General features: G+C 44.7%; 1 protein-coding gene across 1 annotated transcript in view; it reads right to left on the minus strand.

The window, feature by feature from the left end:
• Positions 1 to 2,225: 2,225 nt before the first annotated feature.
• Positions 2,226 to 25,368, minus strand: part of LOC117345885 (protein BTG3-like) — a 60,218-nt gene continuing 37,075 nt past the window's right edge. The window contains exons 3-5 of the mRNA XM_033915176.1: positions 20,388 to 20,525; positions 8,655 to 8,868; positions 2,226 to 5,849 (exon numbers count right to left, since the gene is read on the minus strand). Coding sequence (XP_033771067.1) covers positions 5,661 to 5,849; positions 8,655 to 8,868; positions 20,388 to 20,525 — 541 coding nt within the window. The 3' untranslated portion in view covers positions 2,226 to 5,660. The remainder of the gene's footprint in view (positions 5,850 to 8,654; positions 8,869 to 20,387; positions 20,526 to 25,368) is intronic.

The raw sequence follows: 25,368 nt of genomic DNA on the forward strand, positions 1-25,368 counted from the left end.
AGGAATGTATTAAGACAAGATTTAAATTTCTCCAGGGTTGTTGTCTCTCTTAACGAGTTCAGGGCTGAGTTCCAAAGGGTGGAAGCGACCACAGAAAAGATAGTGTTTCTCCTAGTATTTATTATATGTCTCAATGATAGAATGGCTAATAAATTTTGATCAGAGGTTCGAAGGGTGCATAGTGAAGAATATGGGATCAAAAGTCTATTGATAAATTCTGGCTGCCCGGTTTTTCTGGTTTTGAAAGTCAACAGAAGTGTTTTATAAGTAACTCGATGATTAATAGGGAGCCAATGAAATTTAATTAAGAGAGGAGTTACCTGGTCAAATTTCTTGGCCTTATAAAAGATTTTAATGGTAGTATTCTGGACTATCTGTAGGCGTCTTATCTTTTTCTTAGCGATTCCATGGTATAGGGTGTTATCATAATTCAGACAAGAATGAATGAACATAGAATGAATGAGAATATTTAAAGCATTTTCTGTATCTGTCCCAGCGGTTTCACAGTCTATCCAATGTTGATAACTAGATAGATTTTTTTTAAATTTCCCTGTTAATCACATAAACTATCCATTTAACTAACCAGTTAGGTTCTGAAGTATTGAATATCAGTTTCTAAGTTTATGTTTCCTCTGCAAGAAATAACGAAAGAGTTCCACATACAGTTGAAATAATTTTTAATGTTTTATATTTATTAGAAAACAAAATTAAGTTAGACATAAACATTTTTTACAGCATATAAAAACACCTTAGAAAGAATTCTTGGTCTGGTAATCTTTGTTAATAAATATCACAGTAATTTAATACATTACACTTATATGTGCAGGTCTATATACACATATATATACATACATACAGTACACATGGATCTGCTGAGATATGTTATATACATATATGTACATTTATTCTAACCTTATCTATATATACAGTGGAATGTTTCTATGTCCAGATGAGTCCAAATGATCTGCATGGGATGGGAAATTTTCAAAACTCGATTAAATGGGCTGTCTGAAAATCAACCACCCTTAACCAGCTAATAATAAGCGAGAGGTTCCACAATGCATGCATTTTTATCTACATGTTTAGGCTGAATGAGAAAAATAACATCTGTGACCCCCGAGCAAAAAGGCACCTAACGTGAGGTACCGGTATGTGACGTATGCCACAAGATAGAGGGATATCTACTGCATAATCCTGGAAAATTACAGCCTCAAGCATGGACTAATTACATCTTTTAAAAAAATTTAGAAACATCAATTTAAAAAAGTTTGATTTTTTAGAAAGAGGCATTTGAACAGTAGTTTTTAGGCTACAGAACATGAAAAACATTAAAGTTGTGAAAAAATTGCACAGTCTCTTTCTATTAGTGCTGCCCGATTCAGGGAAATTTTTTCAATTCGATTCAATTTGGCCTATTGAATCGATTTTTCAATTCAATTTGCTGTTCCTGTCCAATTGGGCATTTTTTTTCAAATGTCCTGGTGGGCTTCTTTACTCACCCCACCCCCCTTTGCCCTCTCCAACCCCACGCTGGTGCTGTGGTGTAAACAAACAAAAAATACTTTTCCTCTCTCTGTTAGGTCCTAGCTCACGCTCGCTGTCTAACACCAGCTCTGGCAGGATACAAATTTCAAATCCAATACATTGTAATCACAAATTAGAAAATAAAATTATATTTCTACCTTTTGTTGTCTGGTCATTTTATCATTCAAATCATGTCGGTCCCAGGCTCTAATTTCTGTTTGTCTTCTGTTAACTTGCTCGCCAGGATTTCCTACCCATTTGACATTTTCTTCTTTCTCCGTGCTCACCATCCATCTTCTATCTCTGTATCTTCTCTTCCACTGCCATATCTAACATTTCTGTTTCATTCCCACTGTCTACCAGCTATCTCTCTCTCACCCTGCCTTGTGCCCTGGGTCAAACCTCTCCATGCAGCATCTCCCCTTCCTCCCCTCCATTATCATGTGCAACATTTCTTTCTCTCTCCCCATACTTCATCTCTCTCTGCCCTCTACCCTATAACCAACATTTCTCCCTCTCTCTTCTCTATGAATGTCTCCATCCCCTCCACCATAGGCAGGATTTCTCCCTCTCACCTCTTTCTACCTCTTTGTTGCATGTCTCCCTTCCTTTCTACCCCCATGTCCAACAATTCTTCGTCTCTCCTCTTTCCCTCCATGTGCAGCAGCTTTCCATCCCTCCCACCCATCCCCTGTGTAGCAGCTTTCCATTCCTCCTATCCCCCTGTGCAGAACCTCCTGACCAACCCACCTCCCCCAACCATGAGATCTGACATACCTTTGGGCCTCCCAAAGCAGTGGCCGGCCAGCATTGCTGTGAATAGGCTGATTTCAATCTGCCCTGCCTGGGCTTCCCTCTGCTGCGTCATCAGTGATGTTATCAATGACACAGCAGAGGGAAGGCCCCGGCAGGGCAGGCCACGCCAGCCTGTTCAGAGCACTGTCTCTGCCGGCCGGCCACTTCTGTTGCTGTTGTAGGAGGCCCAGAGGTATGTCAAGTCTCACTGGGGGTGGGGGGTGTTGGTCAATGAATCTGTGAGTCCAATATTTTTGGAGAACGAATCAATTTGAAGCAAGATTAGAAATGGGCAACACTACTTTCTACTGACCCTACAGTACACAAAAAACTTTCAGAAATAAAAGTTGCCTAAATGTACCCCTCCAGACTTTTATAACCTTTATCTCTGTTATTTGGTACTTTTATAACCTTTTTTATAACCTTTATCTCTGTTACTTTTGGTAACTTTTTGCTTAGCGGGTCACATATAGCAACTGTATTTTCAATTTTTTGCATATTATTTTCAGAGGAAAAAGTAACTGCAGAAAAACAGCTGCAAATACTGACCTGTAATCTACATATGCTGCCAGTTTCCTAGCAACAGTATGTACACACTTGGACTTCAACTGATGTGACTGTGTGTAAAAAGCACCTGTGTGCCTTTCAGCAGCCATGAACAGTTTGCAAATGGCCTTAGAAATTTACAGAGCAAGAAGACTATTCAGTAGCAAGTTTGAAAATGTAGGAGTAAATAGTGAGAGATTTATTTTAGCCGCCCATGGCTCTATGCCTGGATAATCAATGCCAGGCCATCTCTGGCAACTTATCCAGTTAAGGTTAATATTCAGCCCTTAACTGAAAAATAAAACCGAACCAAGAAAAGGGCTGTTTTATGCAGTCTGATTTGTCGGCAACCATATGCGGTTAAGTGCTGAATAATGATATTTAACTGCATAAGTCAGTGTCCTGCAAACTTTTTGTAGTTATGGCACACTACACTCAGGGCCGTGCTGCAGGGCATCTGGAAGTGCACGGACATCAACACGATGGCATTACATAGATGTCCATGCACACGCAGAGGTCCTCCAATATTTTACTACGCCGGTGGGGGAATTCTGAAGGAGGAGAGGCACCGGCGAGAAGAGGCGCCAGCGCAGGCGGACTACAGGACGTGCCTCTTACCACAAAAGGCATGTCCTGTATGCAGTCAACCAGCACCTGCACCTCTCCTCCTCACCGGCATCTCGCGGCACACCCAGAATCTCGCCGCGGCACACAGTTTGCAATACACTGGCATAAGTGGTGGCTTTGCCTTGACTCCATCTCTGAACTGCCCAAAATATAGCTGGTTTCAGTTTAGGAGGTTAGAGGGGATATACAGAGAAACTATTGGGTTAAGCACCACTAAATATTGACTTCACTGTGCTTAATTCAATGTCTTCATTTTTTTTAGGGTGGTTTTTCTAACTTAAGCTGACTTTGGCCCCTAGTAAAAGTCAATGTGCTCATTAAGATGGACATTTACAGAGGAATTCTGTGCGCACTCCGAGGGACCTTATCCTTTCACAGTACTAAAGCTGCCCCGTAGACCCAAGGACAATATTCTGAGGTGGACCACCCAACTCAGTGGCCTTTTCTAAAACTGTACCTTGGAGACCCCTAATTTGAATATTTACTACGTAAATAAAAGGATGCCTCAAAACAGACACCTACACCTGGATTCAGTACAGGTTGTTCAAATTTGTGCCATAATTTGCACATGATCCTGAGATGAATGTGTAACTTAATAGGTTAGTGAGCCTTTAACAGTCAATATTTGGGCACTAACAATTAGTTATTGATGTTAACTGGCGCCAATCAAGATTTGAATGTGCATTTAACTCCACACTATTCTATAACACTGCGCAACCAAATCCCATTGCATGTACCCAAAGGAGGGCGTAGCAACGGGAGGGGCATGGGCGGGTCAGAGGCTTGCCAAAATGGTGCCCTCAGTGTTATAGGATTCCGGTGATGCCTGCTCAACTTGTGCACCAGGATTTACACCAAGTTTATGTTGGAATGAGTCCTGGCACCTCAAAGTTGGTCGCAGGTTTCGGCACTATGTGCTATTCTATGTTATAATGAGTGCTCACCCCTGCATGACCTTTCTAAAATAACGCCAAGTGCTGATTTTTCATGGCACCTAATTTTTGGTGCAATGATAGATTTTGTAAGAAGCTCTTTAGGGGCTCGTTCCCACATCGAGTTTTTTCATCCATCTTGGATTCTGAGCACCACTTGAACTTAAAAGGTATTTGAAGCGTTATTGTTTGTTCCTCTATCAGTTATTTTGACTATCACGGACCTTCAGGAACAATTTCTATTGCTTTGACTATTACCCAGTCGTTTATATTGGGATTCAGGACCTAATTTTTGGTGCCATTTACTGAATATGGCCTCTAGGGGGTAACTATTTGGAGCCTATTCTATGTTCTTAGCACTTACGCTAGTCATACTGCTTGTGTCTAGTTGCCAGACATACACACTCTGCCCAGACTCTGCTCATGTATATTCCTATTTGTAAAATACAAGATATATGCATATTTACAGAATATTCACATATCTTGTGTAGCAAGTATTTTACAGGTGGCAATACAGAATAGGACAGCAAGATTTCTGGTATTTACACAGACATGTGCACACACGCACGTATGTGTCAATATTCTGGTCATTTATGCATATATTTGATTCACAAATATTAGCACCTTCTTTATAGAGTTGTATTTCAAACATCTTCATTATCTCTCATACTCTCCAATTATCCATCACAATTTCTTGGAACTTCAAACATGCTGTACTTCATGAATTAGCCAAATATATCTGAGACACCAGCAGAGTTCCTGAAAATCTGTGGCATAGCTCTGAAAATTCTTGGGGACCACATCAATCTAAGCTTTCGCCAGTCTCAACAAATCTTTAGAGAAATAAATCACTTTAGTGAACTTTTCACAGGCAGCCTCTTCACAATACCTTGGTTTTTGCAAATGGAAGTCTGGTTTGTCTCCCTTCATCACCAGGCCCTTTCTCCATTATCAAAAAACTTATGCACAACAGAAAAGGTAATTGGTGTGCAATTCATTCAGTGTAAAGACCCCTCAGAAAATAGAATTCTTTATGTTTAACTTTAGTTTGACCGGATGTATTCCCATAAGCCCCAACTTAGAAGCAGAAAGCCCCTATTTTAAGTTATATAATTTACCAGTCATTTGCCCTCACAAGTAGGCCTCATTGGTGATAAGATGGCACATTCCCTTGAAGAAAGAGACCAGGTATCAGGATAGAGTTAGTGGCGGCCTAACCCCCTCCTATATGAAGACTCAAGATTTCGCAGTCTTCCGTTTCTGACGCCTGGTGTGAGGCAGAGGCTGGGTACAGAATTTCTGGAGTTCGGGGTAGATGTAATAGAGGGTGACAGGCTGGTAAGTAGGTAAAAGGCTCACACCTCCTCTGCTGAAGGGGAGGAACACTGGATTTGCTTGAGCAGGGTGGTAGAAATATTCTAGTCTCTGTAAAAAAAAATGGAAAATGACAGAAATGAGTTGGGTGGGGTAACTGGTGCATTTTTAATTATTCATGTTCTAATGGCATGCAATTTCGGGAGGCTACCTCCACTGTAGAGTTTATGTGTTAATTAACTACATTTCTCAAGTCACATTAATTGCTACAATAGAAAACTTTGTACACTTAGTAAAGTGTAGGGTAATGGCCATTTAAGCATTTTGCAAAGATGACCATGCTAAAATTTAACACACCTACATTATTTTGCCATGATGGCATTAGTACATATTCAGGTTCATTAGGGCCTTGGAACAATGTAAAGTTTAGCCACTATGGGCCTGATATTCAAACAATATAACTGGTTGGTGACATCACTGATCAAGTTTATTTAAAATTTCTTATACTAGCTAATCAAACTTCTAGGCGGTGTACAATGAAAATACCATAAAATCTAATTAAAAATTAGTAATGCTAAATAATACCAGGATATATTAATACAACAAATGACATGACATAGACTTACGTCAAAAAAATGGGCAAGAACTACAATCTTTCGAGAAAAGAGCACAGAGAAGGGAAAAAACAATAGGTAGGGATAAAAACAGAGAAGCATTGTTTTAGCCTTTAAAAGGACAGTTATTGTCCAAACCCATCCTGGAACAAGGTTTTTAACTTGGATTTAAATTAGTTTAGTGTGTAAGTAATTGGGTAGCGTGTTCCAAAGGGAAGGTGTGGTGACAGTAAAATTATTAGGTCTCAACGTGTTGATTTAACTTTAAAGATGGTATGGTAAGGAGATTCTGTGACATAGAACGGAGTGATTTAGATGGACTATAATGGATTAGAAGTCTATCAATGAACTCTGGCTGGTTACTCGAACAGATTTTAAAGGTTAAAAGTAAGATTTTGTAGCTGATTCTATGTTCAATGGGTAGCCAGTGTGCTTTGAATAAAAGAGATGAAACGTGAGATCTTCCTTTGTAATCCACCTTCTATAACTCTTTTGTAATCCGTCTTGAACCGCAAGGTAATGGTGGAATAGAAATCTCTAATGTAATGTCATATAATTATAGATAATTTTGATAGCTGTATTCTACATAATCTGAAGGCGTCTTATTTCTTTTTTGTTATGCCCTTGTAAAGGGCGTTACAGTAGTCTATACAATAAGTTTCAAGTTTCAAGTTTATTCAAGTTTATTCATTTGTTTGATTAAATGCTTAACCAAAGGTACAAAGCGTTGTACAAATAGTAAGAGTAACATAATATACATAATTCATTACAAGACAAGGGTAATTACTTTTTAAAGTCACAGGAAACAATAGGGAAGAGGGGGAGAAATACAATTTTAGAGAAAAAGAACATAAAAGGGAAGTACACAGAGGGATAAGAAGAGTTTGGTGGCAAAGAAGAGTCAAAGTAGAGAACTGCTAAAATTATATTTTAGTTTTTTTTTTTTTTTAAGTTCAATAATTTTTATTAAGTATTTTAAAGGATACAAGAATCATTTAAAGTACATAGAAACAAAATAAAGCTTTCTGTATATAAAATATATAAATCTATGTTTAACTGTATAGGAGCAAAGGCTCCAGTTATTAAAAATGTATGTAAGGGATATATAAGATAAAGATGAGAGAGAGCAGTAAAGAAAAAGGAAAGAAGAATGAAAGAGAGAAGAGAGGAGAAGAAAAGGATAACAGGAGTGTCTAAGAAGATGAGCGTACATATGAGTCTAAGAATGACCATGGAGATTTGTTGTATTTCAAGTTCATGCAGGTTCGGAATGTAACTCTCTTCTCATATGCATAGGATTCAAATCTATGATACATACTCAGAGAGTTCCACCAAAAGGTATAATCTAATAGCGAGGGTGATTTCCAATTTTTTAGAATGTGTATGAGAGCAGTCACCAACATGGTATCAATGAGTTTAGGTGGACAATTTGATTGTGTGAAAAAAATTATATTTTAGTTAAACATTGTGTTTTCAGTTAAAAGCATCTTTAAAAAGAAAGCTCTTTAAACTGCTTTTGAATTTCTGCAAATCTCGTTCCAGTCTTAGATATAAGGGAAGAGAATCTTCAAACCGCCAGAAGGCACTCTCTCCGACGTTTCATTAGCGAACTATTGGCTGCATGTCACGAAAGCAAGCATTTCCAGCATGATTTTCATCCAGGAACCTGTTTAAAGTACAAATAATTGGGTCCCCTGAAGCAGGGATCGAACGGGGCCACGTTGGGACCCCCTCAATCCTGCTTACAAGCTAAGTGAACTTTCATAACAACTGCTAAATGTGCAGTGACATTAGCAAGACTTTAAACATAGTAAATAGTTTGGACATACTTTGAAAAATTTTGGAATCATTTTTTACACAGACCTTTGGAGGTTGTGACCAAAGTCTTTTTTTATAAAATAACAATGACTGGAAGGTAAACTCTTGTCCCAAGGGAGGTTTCACAGCCTTTCCTTCAGAGTTTCAAATCTCTGAGTATTTTTATAATACAGTATATCATTTTGGTCACTCTTCATAGGTTAGATACCAATGTAGGCCAGTTCGGTGGTGTTATTACAGCTTTCTTTGGCCTTGAGTATATTTACTCTATATCCCTGAGTGTATTTCAGTAAATTCGTAATACACTTGTGCAGGGCCAGATAGATTTTTGCATCTCATGGAGGCAGTGCATGTAAATCCATCTCATACATATTCATTGTGGATATCCTGAAAACCTGATCTGGCTCCGGCTCTTGAGGACCAGAATTGCCTACCCCTGCTCTAGTGATATCAGTAGCTTATTTTTTTCCTCACTACCTCATACCTTCTTTGTAGAGTCTTTTGCCGAAGTGCCCTGCTTGACCTGTCTCTCCTTCCTTTTCCTGGTGCTCTCATCATCATCAGAGCTGTCTGCATGCGAATCAGATCCTTCGGAGTGATAGTCAGAGGTCTCTTGCTCTGAAGGGCTTCTTTTCTCTATGTCTTTGTTCTTCTCACCAGGAAACCTCACTTGGAAGTGATAGCTGTTTTCTCCCAGCCTTGGAAAAAGACAAGCAGAAATCAATGCCATATCACCAGACAGTTTGCAAGGAAGAGAAAACAAGGGAGTGAACCTGAAGAAGAGCAGAGAACAGTCACCTTGCTTCTTAATCCAGCCTCCCTTCTCATGTTGCTCCTGCCCTCTCCCCCAGCTCCACAGTTCCTTTTTATCTACATATTAGGTGGCCTGGGTTACCAGATTTCCTCTTTAAAAAAAAAAAAAAAAAAGAGGATGCTTGGCCCTGCCCATTCTGACCCACCCAAACCTCGTGTCTCCTTCCCTGAGCACATGTTCAGAGGCCCTCCAGATACAGCCCTGAGCGCGGGACCTTCCAAAACCTGGACAAACTGCCGGGAATTGGAAATCCTTCCAGGCATCCAGACAGTCCTCTAAAAAGAGGGCATATCTGGGTTTTCTTGAATATTTGGTAACCCTACCTGGGTTGGCACAACACAGCACAGTTTTCACCTAGGGCCTGATATTCAAAATTATTTCAGTGGGCAGCAGAGTCTCTTGCCCGCTTAAATCAGCTGAGCAGGTTGGGAGGAAATATTCAGTGGCACCTACCCAGGTAATGTGTAGTATTATAATCACAGCTATGATCTTTTATTAATAATAATAATAATAATAATATTACTTTCATTAATTTATTTTAAATATTGTTGTGAAGTGCTCAGACCAAGTAACCCAAAATATAGTGAAGTCACTACAATGAGGTTAACAAGGGGACCATCATCGCCTTCACCTGTCCCCTGCCCTCCCTAGATGTTCAAAAACTTAATCAGATCAACTTGAAGTACTTATCTGAGTAGGGAGGAAGTTGATTTCGTTAATTCTCATTGATGACTGTTTACTAATAAAGTTCATGTGCTCCAATAAAATCCTAAAAGTGTTCATTCATTCTTCTAATCCCGTCCCCCCGACTCGAGTTTCACCTCTTCATCAGGGAGGGACACTAAGGAAAAATCAAACCAAGTACGAATATCATACTTCTTGAAACAGAATCAAATTGAGTTAATTTGTAACTATAAGTTCTGAGTACTATTAGGTAGATACCAGTGTAGTAACTTAATCATGATCTTAAAAAACTCTTAAATTCGTATATTACCTGGTAAAGGCTCACTGAGATCAGGTTCACTCAAAGTAAACGGGCCAACTGAATCTGTCTGGACGGCATGTGAGTTTTAAAAGGGACCGGCCGGAAATTCCTGTCGAACCGACAACCGGAAGTAAACGGTAAATTCAATTGAATTCACTGAAAGAAAATTTTTTGTGTGGAGTGGTGGGGAAGATGCTTTAAAAAGTTTTTTGGAGGAGCTTAATCAAAAGGATGCCAACATAGCATTCACGTATAAATCAGACAAGGACCAAATATCTTTTTTAGATATAAAGATCTTCAAACAAAATCAACATATCTCCACCATTCTCCACAAAAAAAGTCAGACCGTAATACTTTATTACAATACCAGAGCTTCCATCCACGAGCACTGAGAAACAGCATTCCTACCGGGCAATTTCTCCGTATTCGGAGAATTTGCTCGGAGGAATCTGATTTTGATAAAGAAGCTAATGAAATGTATATTAAATTTACACAAAGAGGATATCCTGGGAAGATCGTTAGAAGGGCATGGAAAAGAGCCAAAAATTGCCACCATCCACCGGGAGCTGCTTCTCTACACAGGCGACCTCGGGCCGCGTGGGAGCCCTGCTCCGCCCCCCGAAACCACAGCGACACCACTATCTACACAAAAGCAGCTCCTCTGCCATCGGGAGCTGCTTCAGCCTCACTAAAGACCTCGGGCCGCGTGGGAGCCCTGCTCCGCCCCCCGAAACCACAGCGACACCACTGCCTCTTCAAAAGCAGCTCCTCTGCCACCGGGAGCTGCTTCTCTACACAGGCGACCTCGGGCCGCGTGGGAGCCCTGCTCCGCCCCCCGAAACCACAGCGACACCACTATCTACACAAAAGCAGCTCCTCTGCCATCGGGAGCTGCTTCAGCCTCACTAAAGACCTCGGGCCGCGTGGGAGCCCTGCTCCGCCCCCCGAAACCACAGCGACACTACTGCCTCTTCAAAAGCAGCTCCTCTGCCACCGGGAGCTGCTTCTCTACACAGGCGACCTCGGGCCGCGTGGGAGCCCTGCTCCGCCCCCCGAAACCACAGCGACACCACTATCTACACAAAAGCAGCTCCTCTGCCATCGGGAGCTGCTTCAGCCTCACTAAAGACCTCGGGCCGCGTGGGAGCCCTGCTCCGCCCCCCGAAACCACAGTGACACCACTATCTACACAAAAGCAGCTCCTCTGCCATCGGGAGCTGCTTCAGCCTCACTAAAGACCTCGGGCCGCGTGGGAGCCCTGCTCCGCCCCCCGAAACCACAGCGACACCACTATCTACACAAAAGCAGCTCCTCTGCCACCGGGAGCTGCTTCAGCCTCCCTAAAGACCTCGGGCCGCGTGGGAGCCCTGCTCCGCCCCCCGAAACCACAGCGACACTACTGCCTCTTCAAAAGCAGCTCCTCTGCCACCGGGAGCTGCTTCTCTACACAGGCGACCTCGGGCCGCGTGGGAGCCCTGCTCCGCCCCCCGAAACCACAGCGACACCACTATCTACACAAAAGCAGCTCCTCTGCCATCGGGAGCTGCTTCAGCCTCACTAAAGACCTCGGGCCGCGTGGGAGCCCTGCTCCGCCCCCCGAAACCACAGCGACACTACTGCCTCTTCAAAAGCAGCTCCTCTGCCACCGGGAGCTGCTTCTCTACACAGGCGACCTCGGGCCGCGTGGGAGCCCTGCTCCGCCCCCCGAAACCACAGCGACACCACTATCTACACAAAAGCAGCTCCTCTGCCATCGGGAGCTGCTTCAGCCTCACTAAAGACCTCGGGCCGCGTGGGAGCCCTGCTCCGCCCCCCGAAACCACAGCGACACTACTGCCTCTTCAAAAGCAGCTCCTCTGCCACCGGGAGCTGCTTCTCTACACAGGCGACCTCGGGCCGCGTGGGAGCCCTGCTCCGCCCCCCGAAACCACAGCGACACCACTATCTACACAAAAGCAGCTCCTCTGCCATCGGGAGCTGCTTCAGCCTCACTAAAGACCTCGGGCCGCGTGGGAGCCCTGCTCCGCCCCCCGAAACCACAGCGACACCACTATCTACACAAAAGCAGCTCCTCTGCCATCGGGAGCTGCTTCAGCCTCACTAAAGACCTCGGGCCGCGTGGGAGCCCTGCTCCGCCCCCCGAAACCACAGCGACACTACTGCCTCTTCAAAAGCAGCTCCTCTGCCACCGGGAGCTGCTTCTCTACACAGGCGACCTCGGGCCGCGTGGGAGCCCTGCTCCGCCCCCCGAAACCACAGCGACACCACTATCTACACAAAAGCAGCTCCTCTGCCATCGGGAGCTGCTTCAGCCTCACTAAAGACCTCGGGCCGCGTGGGAGCCCTGCTCCGCCCCCCGAAACCACAGCGACACTACTGCCTCTTCAAAAGCAGCTCCTCTGCCACCGGGAGCTGCTTCTCTACACAGGCGACCTCGGGCCGCGTGGGAGCCCTGCTCCGCCCCCCGAAACCACAGCGACACCACTATCTACACAAAAGCAGCTCCTCTGCCATCGGGAGCTGCTTCAGCCTCACTAAAGACCTCGGGCCGCGTGGGAGCCCTGCTCCGCCCCCCGAAACCACAGCGACACCACTATCTACACAAAAGCAGCTCCTCTGCCATCGGGAGCTGCTTCAGCCTCACTAAAGACCTCGGGCCGCGTGGGAGCCCTGCTCCGCCCCCCGAAACCACAGCGACACCACTATCTACACAAAAGCAGCTCCTCTGCCATCGGGAGCTGCTTCAGCCTCACTAAAGACCTCGGGCCGCGTGGGAGCCCTGCTCCGCCCCCCGAAACCACAGCGACACTACTGACTCTTCAAAAGCAGCTCCTCTGCCACCGGGAGCTGCTCCGCTACACAGGCGACCTCGGGCCGCGTGGGAGCCCTGCTCCGCCCCCCGAAACCACAGCGACACCACTATCTACACAAAAGCAGCTCCTCTGCCATCGGGAGCTGCTTCAGCCTCACTAAAGACCTCGGGCCGCGTGGGAGCCCTGCTCCGCCCCCCGAAACCACAGCGACACTACTGCCTCTTCAAAAGCAGCTCCTCTGCCACCGGGAGCTGCTTCTCTACACAGGCGACCTCGGGGCCGCGTGGGAGCCCTGCTCCGCCCCCCGAGGCCTCCTGCGGCCCTATTTTTGGTTTGTTACTTTCCTCAGGACAGCTCCATTGATTCCGGAGCTGCCCCAACACAACTTGACCCTCCGGCTGCAGAGAAAAAGCTTCGGGACGCGTGGGAGTCCAGCTCCGCCTCCCGAAACCCTCTGCAACCCGGGCTCTCCAGTGCTTCTCCTCAGGGCAGTCCCATCGATACTGGGAGCTGCCCCAACGTGAGATCGTCCTTCAGTTGCAGATAGAACCTCGGGCCGCGTGGGAGCCCAGCTCCGCCACCCGAGGGCCGCTGCTTCTCATCTCATCTTTAAGTTTTTCTTCTCATAACTTTGAGCTCCACCCTGACTTAGACAACTATCCCTAATCAAACCTGTCCAAGACTTCTCCCTTCTCTTTTCTCTGTCCAAATTTGCCAAGGTTCACCAGACCCTATCCATTTGTTTTTGTTCTGCCATTTAATTGAATCTACCTACTGTTTCAGTCTGCTAAAGATCCCCAGACTTTATTGACTCTACCTCAGCTTCAGCCTGCTAAGGTCCCCAAACTTTCTTTTTCAGCTACTCATCCCTGCTAAGGATCTCCAGATTCATCTCAACTGTCTTGTCCTTGCATATTTACCAAGATTCCCCAGATTTTATTCAACTGTTTTAGTCCTGCCCAATCGCCCTGCTCTCCCCCACTCCAAACCTCCGCTTTTTCTTACCCCCCCCTAAAGATCCTCAAAACCCCCACCATGAAGCCTCACCTATGGATCCTTTTTCTCCTCATCTGCTCATCCTCCAATATCTCCTTCTGCCTGCACCCGCCCCCCCCCCAACTTACTGAACTCCATCGCTGTCAGCCCTATCTACCCTGGTACTAAAATCCCCACACTTTTGCGCACCAGAAGTAACCCCTCCAAAAAACCCCCCCGAAGTATCAATCGCGCCTCCTTAAAGCCCATACCCCCTGCCAACCTTCCCAACCATACCTCAGACTCTCTCACCCCAGTCCCATCTCTATACTGTAACGCTAGATCCGCATGCAACAAAACCCAAATTCTGAAGGATCTTCTTGAAGATCTCAACCCCGGTTTCTTATTCATCACTGAAACTTGGATCGCAAAAGATGATATATTCTCTCAAAACGAACTCTGTCCTCACGGATACCAAGGCCTCTTCTCCCCTAGAATTAACCGAAAAGGAGGTGGCCTAGCTCTCCTCCATAAATCATTCTTCGACGTCCAGCTCCTTGAAAAGGGTTGCCATGCTTCCCTAGAATACATGCTCGCCTCTGTCAATGACGAGCTCCACCCGCACCCACTAGGCATCCTGCTTTTATACCGCCCACCTTCATCCCCCTGGAACAAATCCTCCGACCTCGTCCTCGAATCCATTACAAACGCCTTCCTCAAATTCCAAAGATTACTAATCATTGGGGACATTAATCTTCACATAAATGATACCACCAACAAGGATGCTATTGATCTCAACAACTTCCTCACCTCTTTAGGCTTCCCCCCCCTGGCTCCCTCCCCAACCCATGAAAAGGGGCATGCGTTAGACATCATCTGCTTCATTGACCTCACCGAACACAAAACTTTAATCAGCGACACTCGCTGGGACCCCGTCCCTTGGTCCGACCACTTCCTAGGGGCTTTCTGCCTCCCCATTTTCATGTCCCACCTCGAACCCCCTTCCCGTTCCCCCAATACTATCACCTTCCGAAAGAAAATTGCGAGCGACCTGTTCTGGGCCAAACTTCTTAACCTACTCACCACTACCCCCAATCCTTCAAGCCCTGAATCCAACTGGCACAATTGGATCACCCTCTCTGAGACCACCTACCACTCCCTCGCTCCCCTATCCACAAAAACTGTCTCCTACTCCCGCAAGGCCCCCTGGTACCTTCCCTACCACAGACAACTAAAGCAGCAATGTCGATCACTGGAACGAAAATGGAAAAAATCCAATTCCCCCACGGACAGACAATCCTGGAGGGCCTCCATTAGGTTCTATAACACCGAATTAAAAAAATCAAGGAAGAACTACTACGGCAACAAAATCTCATGCTCCAACAACCAAAGCAACACTCTGTTCAACATCTGGCGTTCCATATCCTCCAAACACGATTCCTCCCCACTCCCCTCTTCTCCATCCGCGAACGATCTAGCAAAATTTTTCAATGAGAAAGTGTCTACCTTACGAAGCTCCTTCCCCCCCACACCCGATTACAACTCTCTGATGCCCACTACCTCCAACCCCAATTTAACCGAGGTGAACCATATCCCAGCCGACAGATCCTGGACCGCCTTCGAGCCTGTTTCCGACTCTCAGGTCTCTAAGCTCTGCCTCAAGTTAAAAGCCTGCAACTGCTCCTTGGATCCTTTCCCCTCCTACCTATATGAGAACATTCCAGCACAGGCCATCTCATCTCTCACCAAAATCTTAAACTCCGCCCTGCTCTCAGGCCTGTTTTCTACAGAAATGGGACACATTTCCCTGTCCCCACTTCTGAAAAAAGCTGATCTCGACCCCTCCATCCCTTCCAGCTATCGCCCAATAGCTAATATCCCTCTCCTGACCAAAATGCTGGAATCCATCATAGCCACCCAACTCTCATCCTATCTCGAGAGATTCTCCATTCTCCTACCCTACCAACATGGATTTAGACCCAACTACAGCACTGAATCCCTTCTAGCCTCTTTAATCTCAAAGGTCCAACAACTTCACTCCTGCAACAAATTTGCTGTCCTTCTCCAATTTGACCTCTCCGCAGCTTTCGACATTGTCCACCATGACATACTAATCCTCCAACTTTCTGAAATTGGCATAAATTCCACGGTCTTAGATTGGTTCTCAAAATTCTTACGGTCCCGTTCCTACCTCGTTAGCATGAAGGGTTCCTCATCCTCCCCTTGGAAACCGATCTGCGGAGTCCCACAGGGTTCACCTTTATCCCCGATTCTTTTCAATGTCTATATGTCCTCCCTGAAACTCCTCCAACTTTCCACCTCGGAGACACTCTACACCTACGCCGACGACATCCTCGTCCTTATTGAGACCGACTCTAACCTCACCAACCTCTCGGTTAACATCTCATCCTGTATAACAAATCTACAATCCTGGGCCCTCACTGTTCAAATGAAACTAAATGAGGCCAAAACAAAACTACTTTGGCTCGGCCCGAAACTGGATCAGCTACCCTCCCACATCCCACTTTCCTCTGGCACCAATCTGCAGCTTGAGCACTCTAGCAAAGTTCTGGGAATCATCATTGACTCCACACTGTCCTTTAACGACCACATCAACTCCCTAGTAAAAAAATGCTTTTTCAATCTCCATATGCTAAGAAAAGTTAGATCCTGCTTCCACCAACAACATTTCGCCGTCCTTGTCCAATCCATCATTCTATCCCGACTCGATTACTGCAACTCCATCTTTCTAAGCCTAACAAAGAAACATCTTCTCAGACTTCAGCGGATTCAGAACACCGCAGCTAAATTAATCTTCGCAAAAGGCAAATTTGACCATGTCTCCCCACTTCTGTCTAAGCTTCACTGGCTCCCAGTCTTCCTCAGGGTTCGCTACAAATGCGCTTGTCTTACCTTCAAATCTCTTCACGGCATCCTTCCTCCCCTCTTCCCACTATCTTGGCTCTCGAGCACTCACTCCACCAGATCCACTCAGAAATTCAAACTATCCTTCCCTTCTCTAATTGGCATCTCCCATACAGGAAAACATGGTACATCCCTCCTCTTCAGGATCACTGAGCTGTGGAACAGCTTTACGGCCCATCTTCGGAGTTCGACCTCCCTCCAACATTTCAGAAAACATCTGAAAACCTGGCTTTTCACCAAAACGTAACCACTCCCTCCCTCTCCATTATTCTATGTACCTCCTCCGTCCTTGTTCACCTTACCTCTCCCTCCTTCCATTGTAGTTCCTCCTCTTTATTTTTAATCCCTGTAAACCGTGTCGAGCTCCACTTCCGTGGAGATGACGCGGTATATAAACTTAAGGTTTAGTTTAGTTTAGTTTAATGTTAAAAGATCAAAACAAACAAAAAGATCAGGATATTGTTTGCGTTATGCCGTACACCAATAACAGTAACGCCATAAAACATATTATTTTAAAACATTGGGCAATACTACAGTATTATCCATCACTACAAAATTTGCCCAAATTTGCTTTTTCACGAGCATCGAACTTGGGCGAACAGTTAAAACATAATTTGCATAACCAGAGGTCAGTGTCAAAGCCTTCTCATAAACCCTGCGGTAAGTGCAGGGTCTGCCGCTATATATTGGAAGTCACTTTTGTGGAAATACCGTTTTCAGGGGGACGTCATTTCTTTTTGAATACAGGGACCAACTGCGAATCCAGGGGGGTGATTTACTATATACAGTGCCCATGTAAAAAAATATACATTGGGCAAACGATCCGAAAGATCAAAACTCGCATCATAGAACATTTAAGTAACATCAGGACAAATCGAATCTCCGCCCCCCTGGTTTCCCATTGGCTGGAGCAGTCACACTCATTAGAAAATCTAAAATATACGGTATTGATCCAAACCCATAATAATGAAGGGGATGTATCTAAAGCCTTAATACAAAAAGAGCAACGCTTCATATATAATTGGCAGACCCTGGCACCAAAGGGTTTAAATTTAGATATAGATTGGCTAGCAGTTTAGAAAAATTGCCCCCTTTCTTTCAGTGAATTCAATTGAATTTACCGTTTACTTCCGGTTGTCGGTTCGACAGGAATTTCCGGCCGGTCCCCTTTAAAACTCACATGCCGTCCAGACAGATTCAGTTGGCCCGTTTACTTTGAGTGAACCTGATCTCAGTGAGCCTTTACCAGGTAATATACGAATTTAAGAGTTTTTTAAGATCATGATTAAGTTACTACACTGGTATCTACCTAATAGTACTCAGAACTTATAGTTACAAATTAACTCAATTTGATTCTGTTTCAAGAAGTATGATATTTGTACTTGGTTTGATTTTTCCTTAGTGTCCCTCCCTGATGAAGAGGTGAAACTCGAGTCGGGGGGACGGGATTAGAAGAATGAATGAACACTTTTAGGATTTTATTGGAGCACATGAACTTTATTAGTAAACAGTCATCAATGAGAATTAACGAAATCAACTTCCTCCCTACTCAGATAAGTACTTCAAGTTGATCTGATTAAGTTTTTGAACATCTAGGGAGGGCAGGGGACAGGTGAAGGCGATGATGGTCCCCTTGTTAACCTCATTGTAGTGACTTCACTATATGTTGGGTTACTTGGTCTGAGCACTTCACAACAATATTTAAAATAAATTAATGAAAGTAATATTATTATTATTATTATTAATAAAAGATCATAGCTGTGATTATAATACTACATAGTAATTTTTGCCACAGAATACAAAGTTTCTATCTCTCTATTAAGTAAGAAAAAAACCTACCCAGGTAATGCCATTGAATATTCCCTCTGACCCTGTGACACTGTCTGGGCAGTGCTGGTCAGGGGACAGAGAGTTAAGAAGGTATTGGCAATATTCAATGTTGGTGCCTTCACAGCTAACTGGCCAAGTAGGACTGCTTAGGTAGCAGTCATAACTTTGCCTAGTTAGCTATGCAGATATGGCACTAAATATTGACTGTGCTTACCTTACTTTCGGGTGCCACCAAAAACCTAATCAGTGCTGCTGACTAGATATGTCTGGCACTGAATATCCAGTACTATTTTAGCCAGCAATGGTCAATATTTACAAACACACTGACTGTCACCTTCTGAATATTGACCTAGTAGTATTTGATATAGCAGTGTTCTGCTCCACTGAAGATCACAGAGGCTTCTAGTGTTCTACAAGTACTGGACATTCACTTTTAAATATCCCCACTGCTTCTAGAAACATGGGAGGACTCTCTTGACCAGTAAGGTAAACGAGGGAGTAGGCATGTCTTGGAGAGAAACTACTGGTATATAAATCCTACCCAAATTCAGTTTCTTGTCTTTGGTTCCTGCTTCTCTGTAATGCAACTGTTTCCCTTACTGTTGTACATTGCTGTTTGGCTGACTAAGTCTGCAGCACCAAAACTTAACATGGAAATTGATTGTCATAGCTCAGTGGTCTCAAACTCAAACCCTTTGCAGGGCCACATTTTGGATTTCTAGGTACTTGGAGGGCCACAGAAAAAATAATTAATGTTCTTATTACAGAAATGACAATTTTGCATGAGGTAAAACTCTTTATTGTTTATAAATCTTATCCCCCCTTCTTTGCAGTGTCCTCCAACTTCCCCCCTGGCCTCCTGGTCTTAGTTTGAGCTAATTGCTGCAGCCTGCAGAGAGGATCACCGGTGCTGTAGCTTTCCTTGCAGGCTGCCATTGGCTTCTGCAGCACGTTCCCTCTGCCACGGTCCTGCACCTCCTCTGACTTCAGGGGCAGGATCGCGGCAGAGAGAACGTGATGCTAAGAACAACGGCAGCCTGCATGGATCGCTATAGCACTGGCAATCCTCTCTGCAGGCTGTGGTAATTATCTGAAGGTAAGAACTGAAGGCCAGGGGAGAAACTGGAGGATGCTGCAAAGAGTGGGTACAGACTGTGGGCCTTAAAATAGTACCTGGCGGGCCGTGAGTTTGAGACCACTGTCATAGCTGGATATGGAGGAGAGGTGTGGCCTAGTGGTTAGAACTGTTGCCTCGGCACCCTGAAGTTGTGTGTTTAGTCCCAGCCTGCGTCTTGTGACTGTGGGCAAATCACTTAATCCCTTCATTGCCCCAGGTACCACAGTTAGATTGTGATCCTGCCAGGACAGAGAGGGAAAATACTTACAGAGTACCTGATTACTATTCAGTGTATTATAAACTGCTTTGTGTAAATCTCTTCATGAAAAAAAAAAACAATTCATAAATATGCCCCCAGCATTAAATATCTGTGTTTTCTGTCAGTTATGAGATGTAGCCAGACTGCTTCTGGTGGTCTGAAAATTGGGCCCATTGTGACTAAAGATATTCTTAGAAGCCTCCATAACACAGAGAGCTCTGAAGAAGTACATGGGAGAATGTGAATGACTGAAACTAAATTTTACTCTAAGCTTTTGCCTATACTGTTGTGAGTGGATTTTGTGTGCTAATGGCCTCCCTGCACAGGCTGATCCCAGCCCTGACCTTCTTACAACTATTTTTAATAAGTTACTAAAAGTAAATCACCCCAACAATCTAAGCAAGAAAGATTTATCATACTAGTATTTGGTCTGGCACCTTAGTTCTGTTGTAATTTAGCATACTGTTCATCCCCAGGACCCTCATGTGCCAAGACTCACCGGCAGCTGACTTCTTTGGGGTCAATCCAAAGGGACATTTCTTTGGGCAGCGATAGCTCTGAATACTGTAGACCACTACTCTCACATGCCTGCAGGAGGCAGTCATCCACCTGCTGCTTCTGGTTAATTCTGATACACCTGTGGGATGAAAGCAAGCGGATCAGTTCAGAGACATGTCGCAAACCAGGTGCTACAAATCTGACATAGGATAGCCTTGCCTCAATTTTCCTGAACAAGATGCAGAACATTGGGGCTTCGTTCTAATCTCCATCCATTTCTGATGTATGTAAATCCTTTTCCTCATTATGGACCTGCCACTTACTCCTTACCCTACCTTTAATAGCTTATGCACACTTACAGCTTTCAACCTCTTCTCTTTGATGAACTTGGAGAAAACATTAGTCACCATGAAAGCCACTTTCTCCCAAGCTGATCCTCTTCCATCCCAACTGGTTAAGAAATTCTCTTATGTATTTTTCCCTCATCTTCATCTTCGTATAACTGTGACAGGGTGTACATCTCGTCCCAGGAACCTAAGGATCATGGGTCTCCTCATCCACTTGCAGAGTAGCCTCTGGGAAGAGGGATATGACTGGGGGAATTGCAGTCCTGCTTGAGAGGTTCTAGTCAGTTTAGAAAGACTACCGTGTTTCCCCCAAAATAAGACACTGTCTTATATTAATTTTGAGCCCACTAGGTCTTATTTTTGGGGAAGCATGGTAATAAACAGTGTTTCTACTGGAAGATAAATGTCCACTCCTGGTTTTTGAACATACATCTCCCAGGGTGCTGTTGTGGGATCTGTGGTCCTCCATCCATGTAGGGTTGGCACTGATGGCATCAGAATCAGGAAAGAGCAGCATCTTTGTATCCCCCCCCCCTCGCGCAGCTGAAACCCCGCTGACCCTTCCATCTGAACCCCGCCGAACATGAGACCAATATACCTTGCAAATGGCAGCGTCGGCAGCAATCTAATCAGGCTGCTTTGCGGCCTTCTCCCGCAGGGGCATTCCTCTGCTGCATCACTGATGATGTCATCAGCAACGCGGCACACGGAGCGCCCCAGAGGGAGAAGGTCGCGAAACTGCCTGATTAGATTGCTGCCAATGCTGTCGTTTGCAAGATATATAGGTCTCGCGGTCGGTGGCATTCTAATGGGAGAGAGAGATGGAAGTGTCAGCGTGGGTTCGGCGGCACAGTGGGGGAGGAGGGGTTGGGGGGGAAACACTGCTGCCGGCGACTAGGGCTTATTTTTGGGGTAGGGCTTATTTTCAGGGAAACACAGTAGGAGGTTGGTGGTAGGACCCTTATCCTTCTAGAGGGGACACCCTTATCCTTCTAGAGTGACTGTTGATAAAAGAAACGTCAGAAGAAGAAGTGGACTGATTTGGAACTGATTCATCCAACGATTAAAATTTTGGGAGTTATTTTAGACCAGCATCTCACAATGCATGCTCAGATAGATGCTGTAGTGTGTAAATGCCACTTCACGTTATGGAAATTGTGAACAATTAGATCTTATTCTGAATTTACTGCATTTAGATTACTGGTTCAATCGTTACTACTGAGTCTTCTCGATTATTGTAATATTATCTATCTGACAGCCACCAAGAAAGAATTAGCAATACTTACAATAATACAGAATACATTGGTCAGAATGATTTATGGCCTGAAGAAATTTGATCGTTACACCCTTTTATTGCAAATTGCATTGGCTGCCAGTGAAGGCCTGGGTAATGTTTAAACTAGAACATAAGAACATAAGCCATGCCTCTGCTGGGTCAGACCTGAGGTCCATCATGACCAGCAGTCCGCTCACGCGGTGGCCCATCAGGTCCAGGACCTGTATAATAGCCATCTATCCCCTTCTATCCCCTTTTCCTTCAAAAAATTGTCCAATCCCTTCTTGAACTCCAATACCGTACCCTGTCCTATCACTCCCTCTGGAAGCGCGTTCCAGGTGTCCACCCGTTAGGTGAAGAAGAACTTCCTAGCATTGGTTCTCAATCTGTCCCCTTTTAATTTTTCTGAATGCCCTCTCATTCTTATAGTTGTCGAAAGTTTGAAGAATCTGTCCCTCTCCACTTTCTCGATGCCCTTCGTGATCTTGTAAGTCTCTATCATATCCCCTCTAAGTCTCCGCTTCTCCAGCGAAAAAAGCCCCTGTCTCTCTAATCTTTCAGCGTAGGCTGTTTCTGTTACAAGGCTGTTTATGCTACAGCTCCTTCTTACTTAGTCAATAGATTTTCTTTAGCATCATACAGACTTAGTAGAAGAACTCATCCTTTGTTTAATTTTCCATCTGTCCAGGGTTGCAGGAGTAAGAAATTTCTAAATCATACTTTGGCATCTCAGGCAGCTCTTCATGATAACGAATTCCGAATATTGTTGCTTACTACCCATTCTTATGGCCATTTTAAAAAACAATTAAAGACCTATCTTTTTTCTAAATATTTGACTGTTTAATGAATCATCTTATTTCATGTAACATGTTTACTTTTATAACTTTTTGTAAACCGCGTTGAACTTCTGGTTACGCAGTCAATAAGCACAAAGTTATGTTATGTTATGTTATTTGCAAATTCAATTGCATATGTACTTATAGTGACTGGTGGCCTGCACCAGGCCTTTCCCCCTGATCCAGCCCACCCAGGAAGTTGCATCAGAAGGGGCAAGCCAGGTCAGAAGGAGAGGCCCAGTGCATGCCACTGTCTTTAAGTACAGCTGCTGCTGCTGCTGCTGCTGTTGCTGCAGGGGCCCAGCAGGGCCGAAGACATGATGCAAAGGTACACTTAGGGTGGGGGATCTGATAGAGAGAGCTGCCAGACCATGCAGGGGAGGGAAAAGGAGGAGAAGAGAGGAAACCAAGAGACTTGAGTCTGTGGATTTTGCATCTACAGAGGGTCCTGGAACCAATCCCCCATGGATATGGAGGGCCAACTGTACTAATTTTAGCTTTTAAAAAGTTTTAAAAGCATGGCTCTGGAGTATATGCTAGAGAAACTTCCAATTTATGTCCTGAGTTGTTCATTGCAATAACAAAATAAGAGGCATTTATATACTGTATATCCTCTGGAAGATCATTACATCTGGAATCTGCTCATAAGTGGGCGTATTCTCGTTTTGTGCCAAAATTATGGAACCACATTCCCTTTATTATTAGAGCATTAGAATGGGTTATTGCTGTTCCAGCAGGCATTAAAAACATATATGTTTTGATTTTGGTTACATGAATGTTATGGAGTGACATGTATAGATACATTCTTGTTAACTGCTATATGGGAATTCAGTGGTATGTATATTGATATGCTTTACTGATGGAGTATGATGTGACGTAGAAAATAGCCACTTATTTTACTACGAATAACCAAAGTCCCACTCTCTTCTCCTGTCCATACACTGGCAGTAAAACAAATCTTCATGACTTCAATAGCTGCTAATCCACCATGCTCACTATCAAAAGTAGTATTCTCGACAAGGGCGCATGTTTTGCTGAATTCTATGACCGTTGGAGCAGTGCAGAGCATTTAGCAAGCGGGCTGGCACTAAAAACCTCTTCCACGCTTTTGAAAAAAGGAGGGAGAGGCGGTTAATTGGCAAAATACCTTTAATAGCCTCAATAATTGTTAAAAAAATTTAATTGTATGATAGGTACCTATCTGATTCTATAAAAGATAGATGCCTATCGCATGGGGTTTATCGGCACTTAATGCCTAAGTGGGTGTTTCTATGGGCGGAGTCAGGGCCGGATTAATGGATAGGCCCAGTAGGCACATGCCTAGGGCCTGAAACTGTGAGAAGGCCCGCTGAAGGAGGACGACTCACCTTGCCATTTTTTTAAAAGGCAACAGGCCCCCCCTGGCATCAATGGCAACGGGCCCCCCGGCATCCCCCTTCCCCCCGGGCATCGATGGTAACGCAGCCAGCTCTGTTATAGAAGGTCCCACAATGACTGCGTCTGCCAGTTCATCCCCTTATGACATCACTTCTTCCGGAGTAAGCGACGTCTTAAGGGGATGTACAGGCAGACGCAGTCATCGCGGAACCTTCTGTAACAGAGCCGGCCATGTTGCCATCGATGCCCGTGGGGAAGAGGGATGCTGGGGGTAGGGGGCGTTGCCATCGCTATTGATGCCACAAGCTGTTCTATTTCTGCTTTCCGGCTGCCTTTTACCAAGAAGCTTAGAGAGCAGAGCCGGCAGCTGCAATGTTTGGAGGGAGAGAGAAAGGAACATGGAAGGGTGGTGGAGGGAGAGAAAAGGGGCAGGGTTGTATGGAAGAGTGGTGGAGGGATAGAAAGGGGGAAGATGCTGAAGGAAGTGGGGGGAAGGGAGAGGAGAGAGTTAAGTGACCATGGGGTGTGTGGGAGAGAGTAGGGAAGGAGAGGAGAGAGATGCCAGACTATTGGAGGAGGGAAGGGAAGAAGATGGATCCCAGAACCAATGGGAGTGAAGGGAGAGATGGAAGGGGGAGGCATACAGTTTCTGGAAGGGGCATTGAAAGAGGGATGATGCCATATAGAAGGGGCAGACAGTGGATGAAAGGAAGATAGTGACAAGAAGATGAGGAGCGCATTATATGCAGAGTCCAGCTTCTTGGTGGTTCAATTTAACCTTTGTCTAAGTATTTCTATTTTATCTCCCCTTTTACAAAACTATAGAGCATTTTTTAGCGCTGACCATGGTGGTAACAGCTCTGATGCTTGGAATTCTATGAGTGTCTGAGCTGTTACCACTGTGGCTAAAAACTGCACTATGGTTTTGTAAAAGGGGAGGGGGGCATCTCCCCTCTCTCGCTCTGTGTTACTAATTAAAAATCTATATATATAAAATCGGAGGTACGTATGTGTGTATGTGTGTGTGTATGTGCCGCGATCACGCAAAAACGGCTTGACCGATTTGAACGAAACTTGGTATGCAGATCCCTCACTACCTGGGATGATATGTTCTGGGGGTCTCGCGGTCCACCTGCACACGTGGGT

This window comes from Geotrypetes seraphini, chromosome 11 (assembly GCF_902459505.1).
Source record: "Geotrypetes seraphini chromosome 11, aGeoSer1.1, whole genome shotgun sequence".
Taxonomy (NCBI): domain Eukaryota; kingdom Metazoa; phylum Chordata; class Amphibia; order Gymnophiona; family Dermophiidae; genus Geotrypetes; species Geotrypetes seraphini.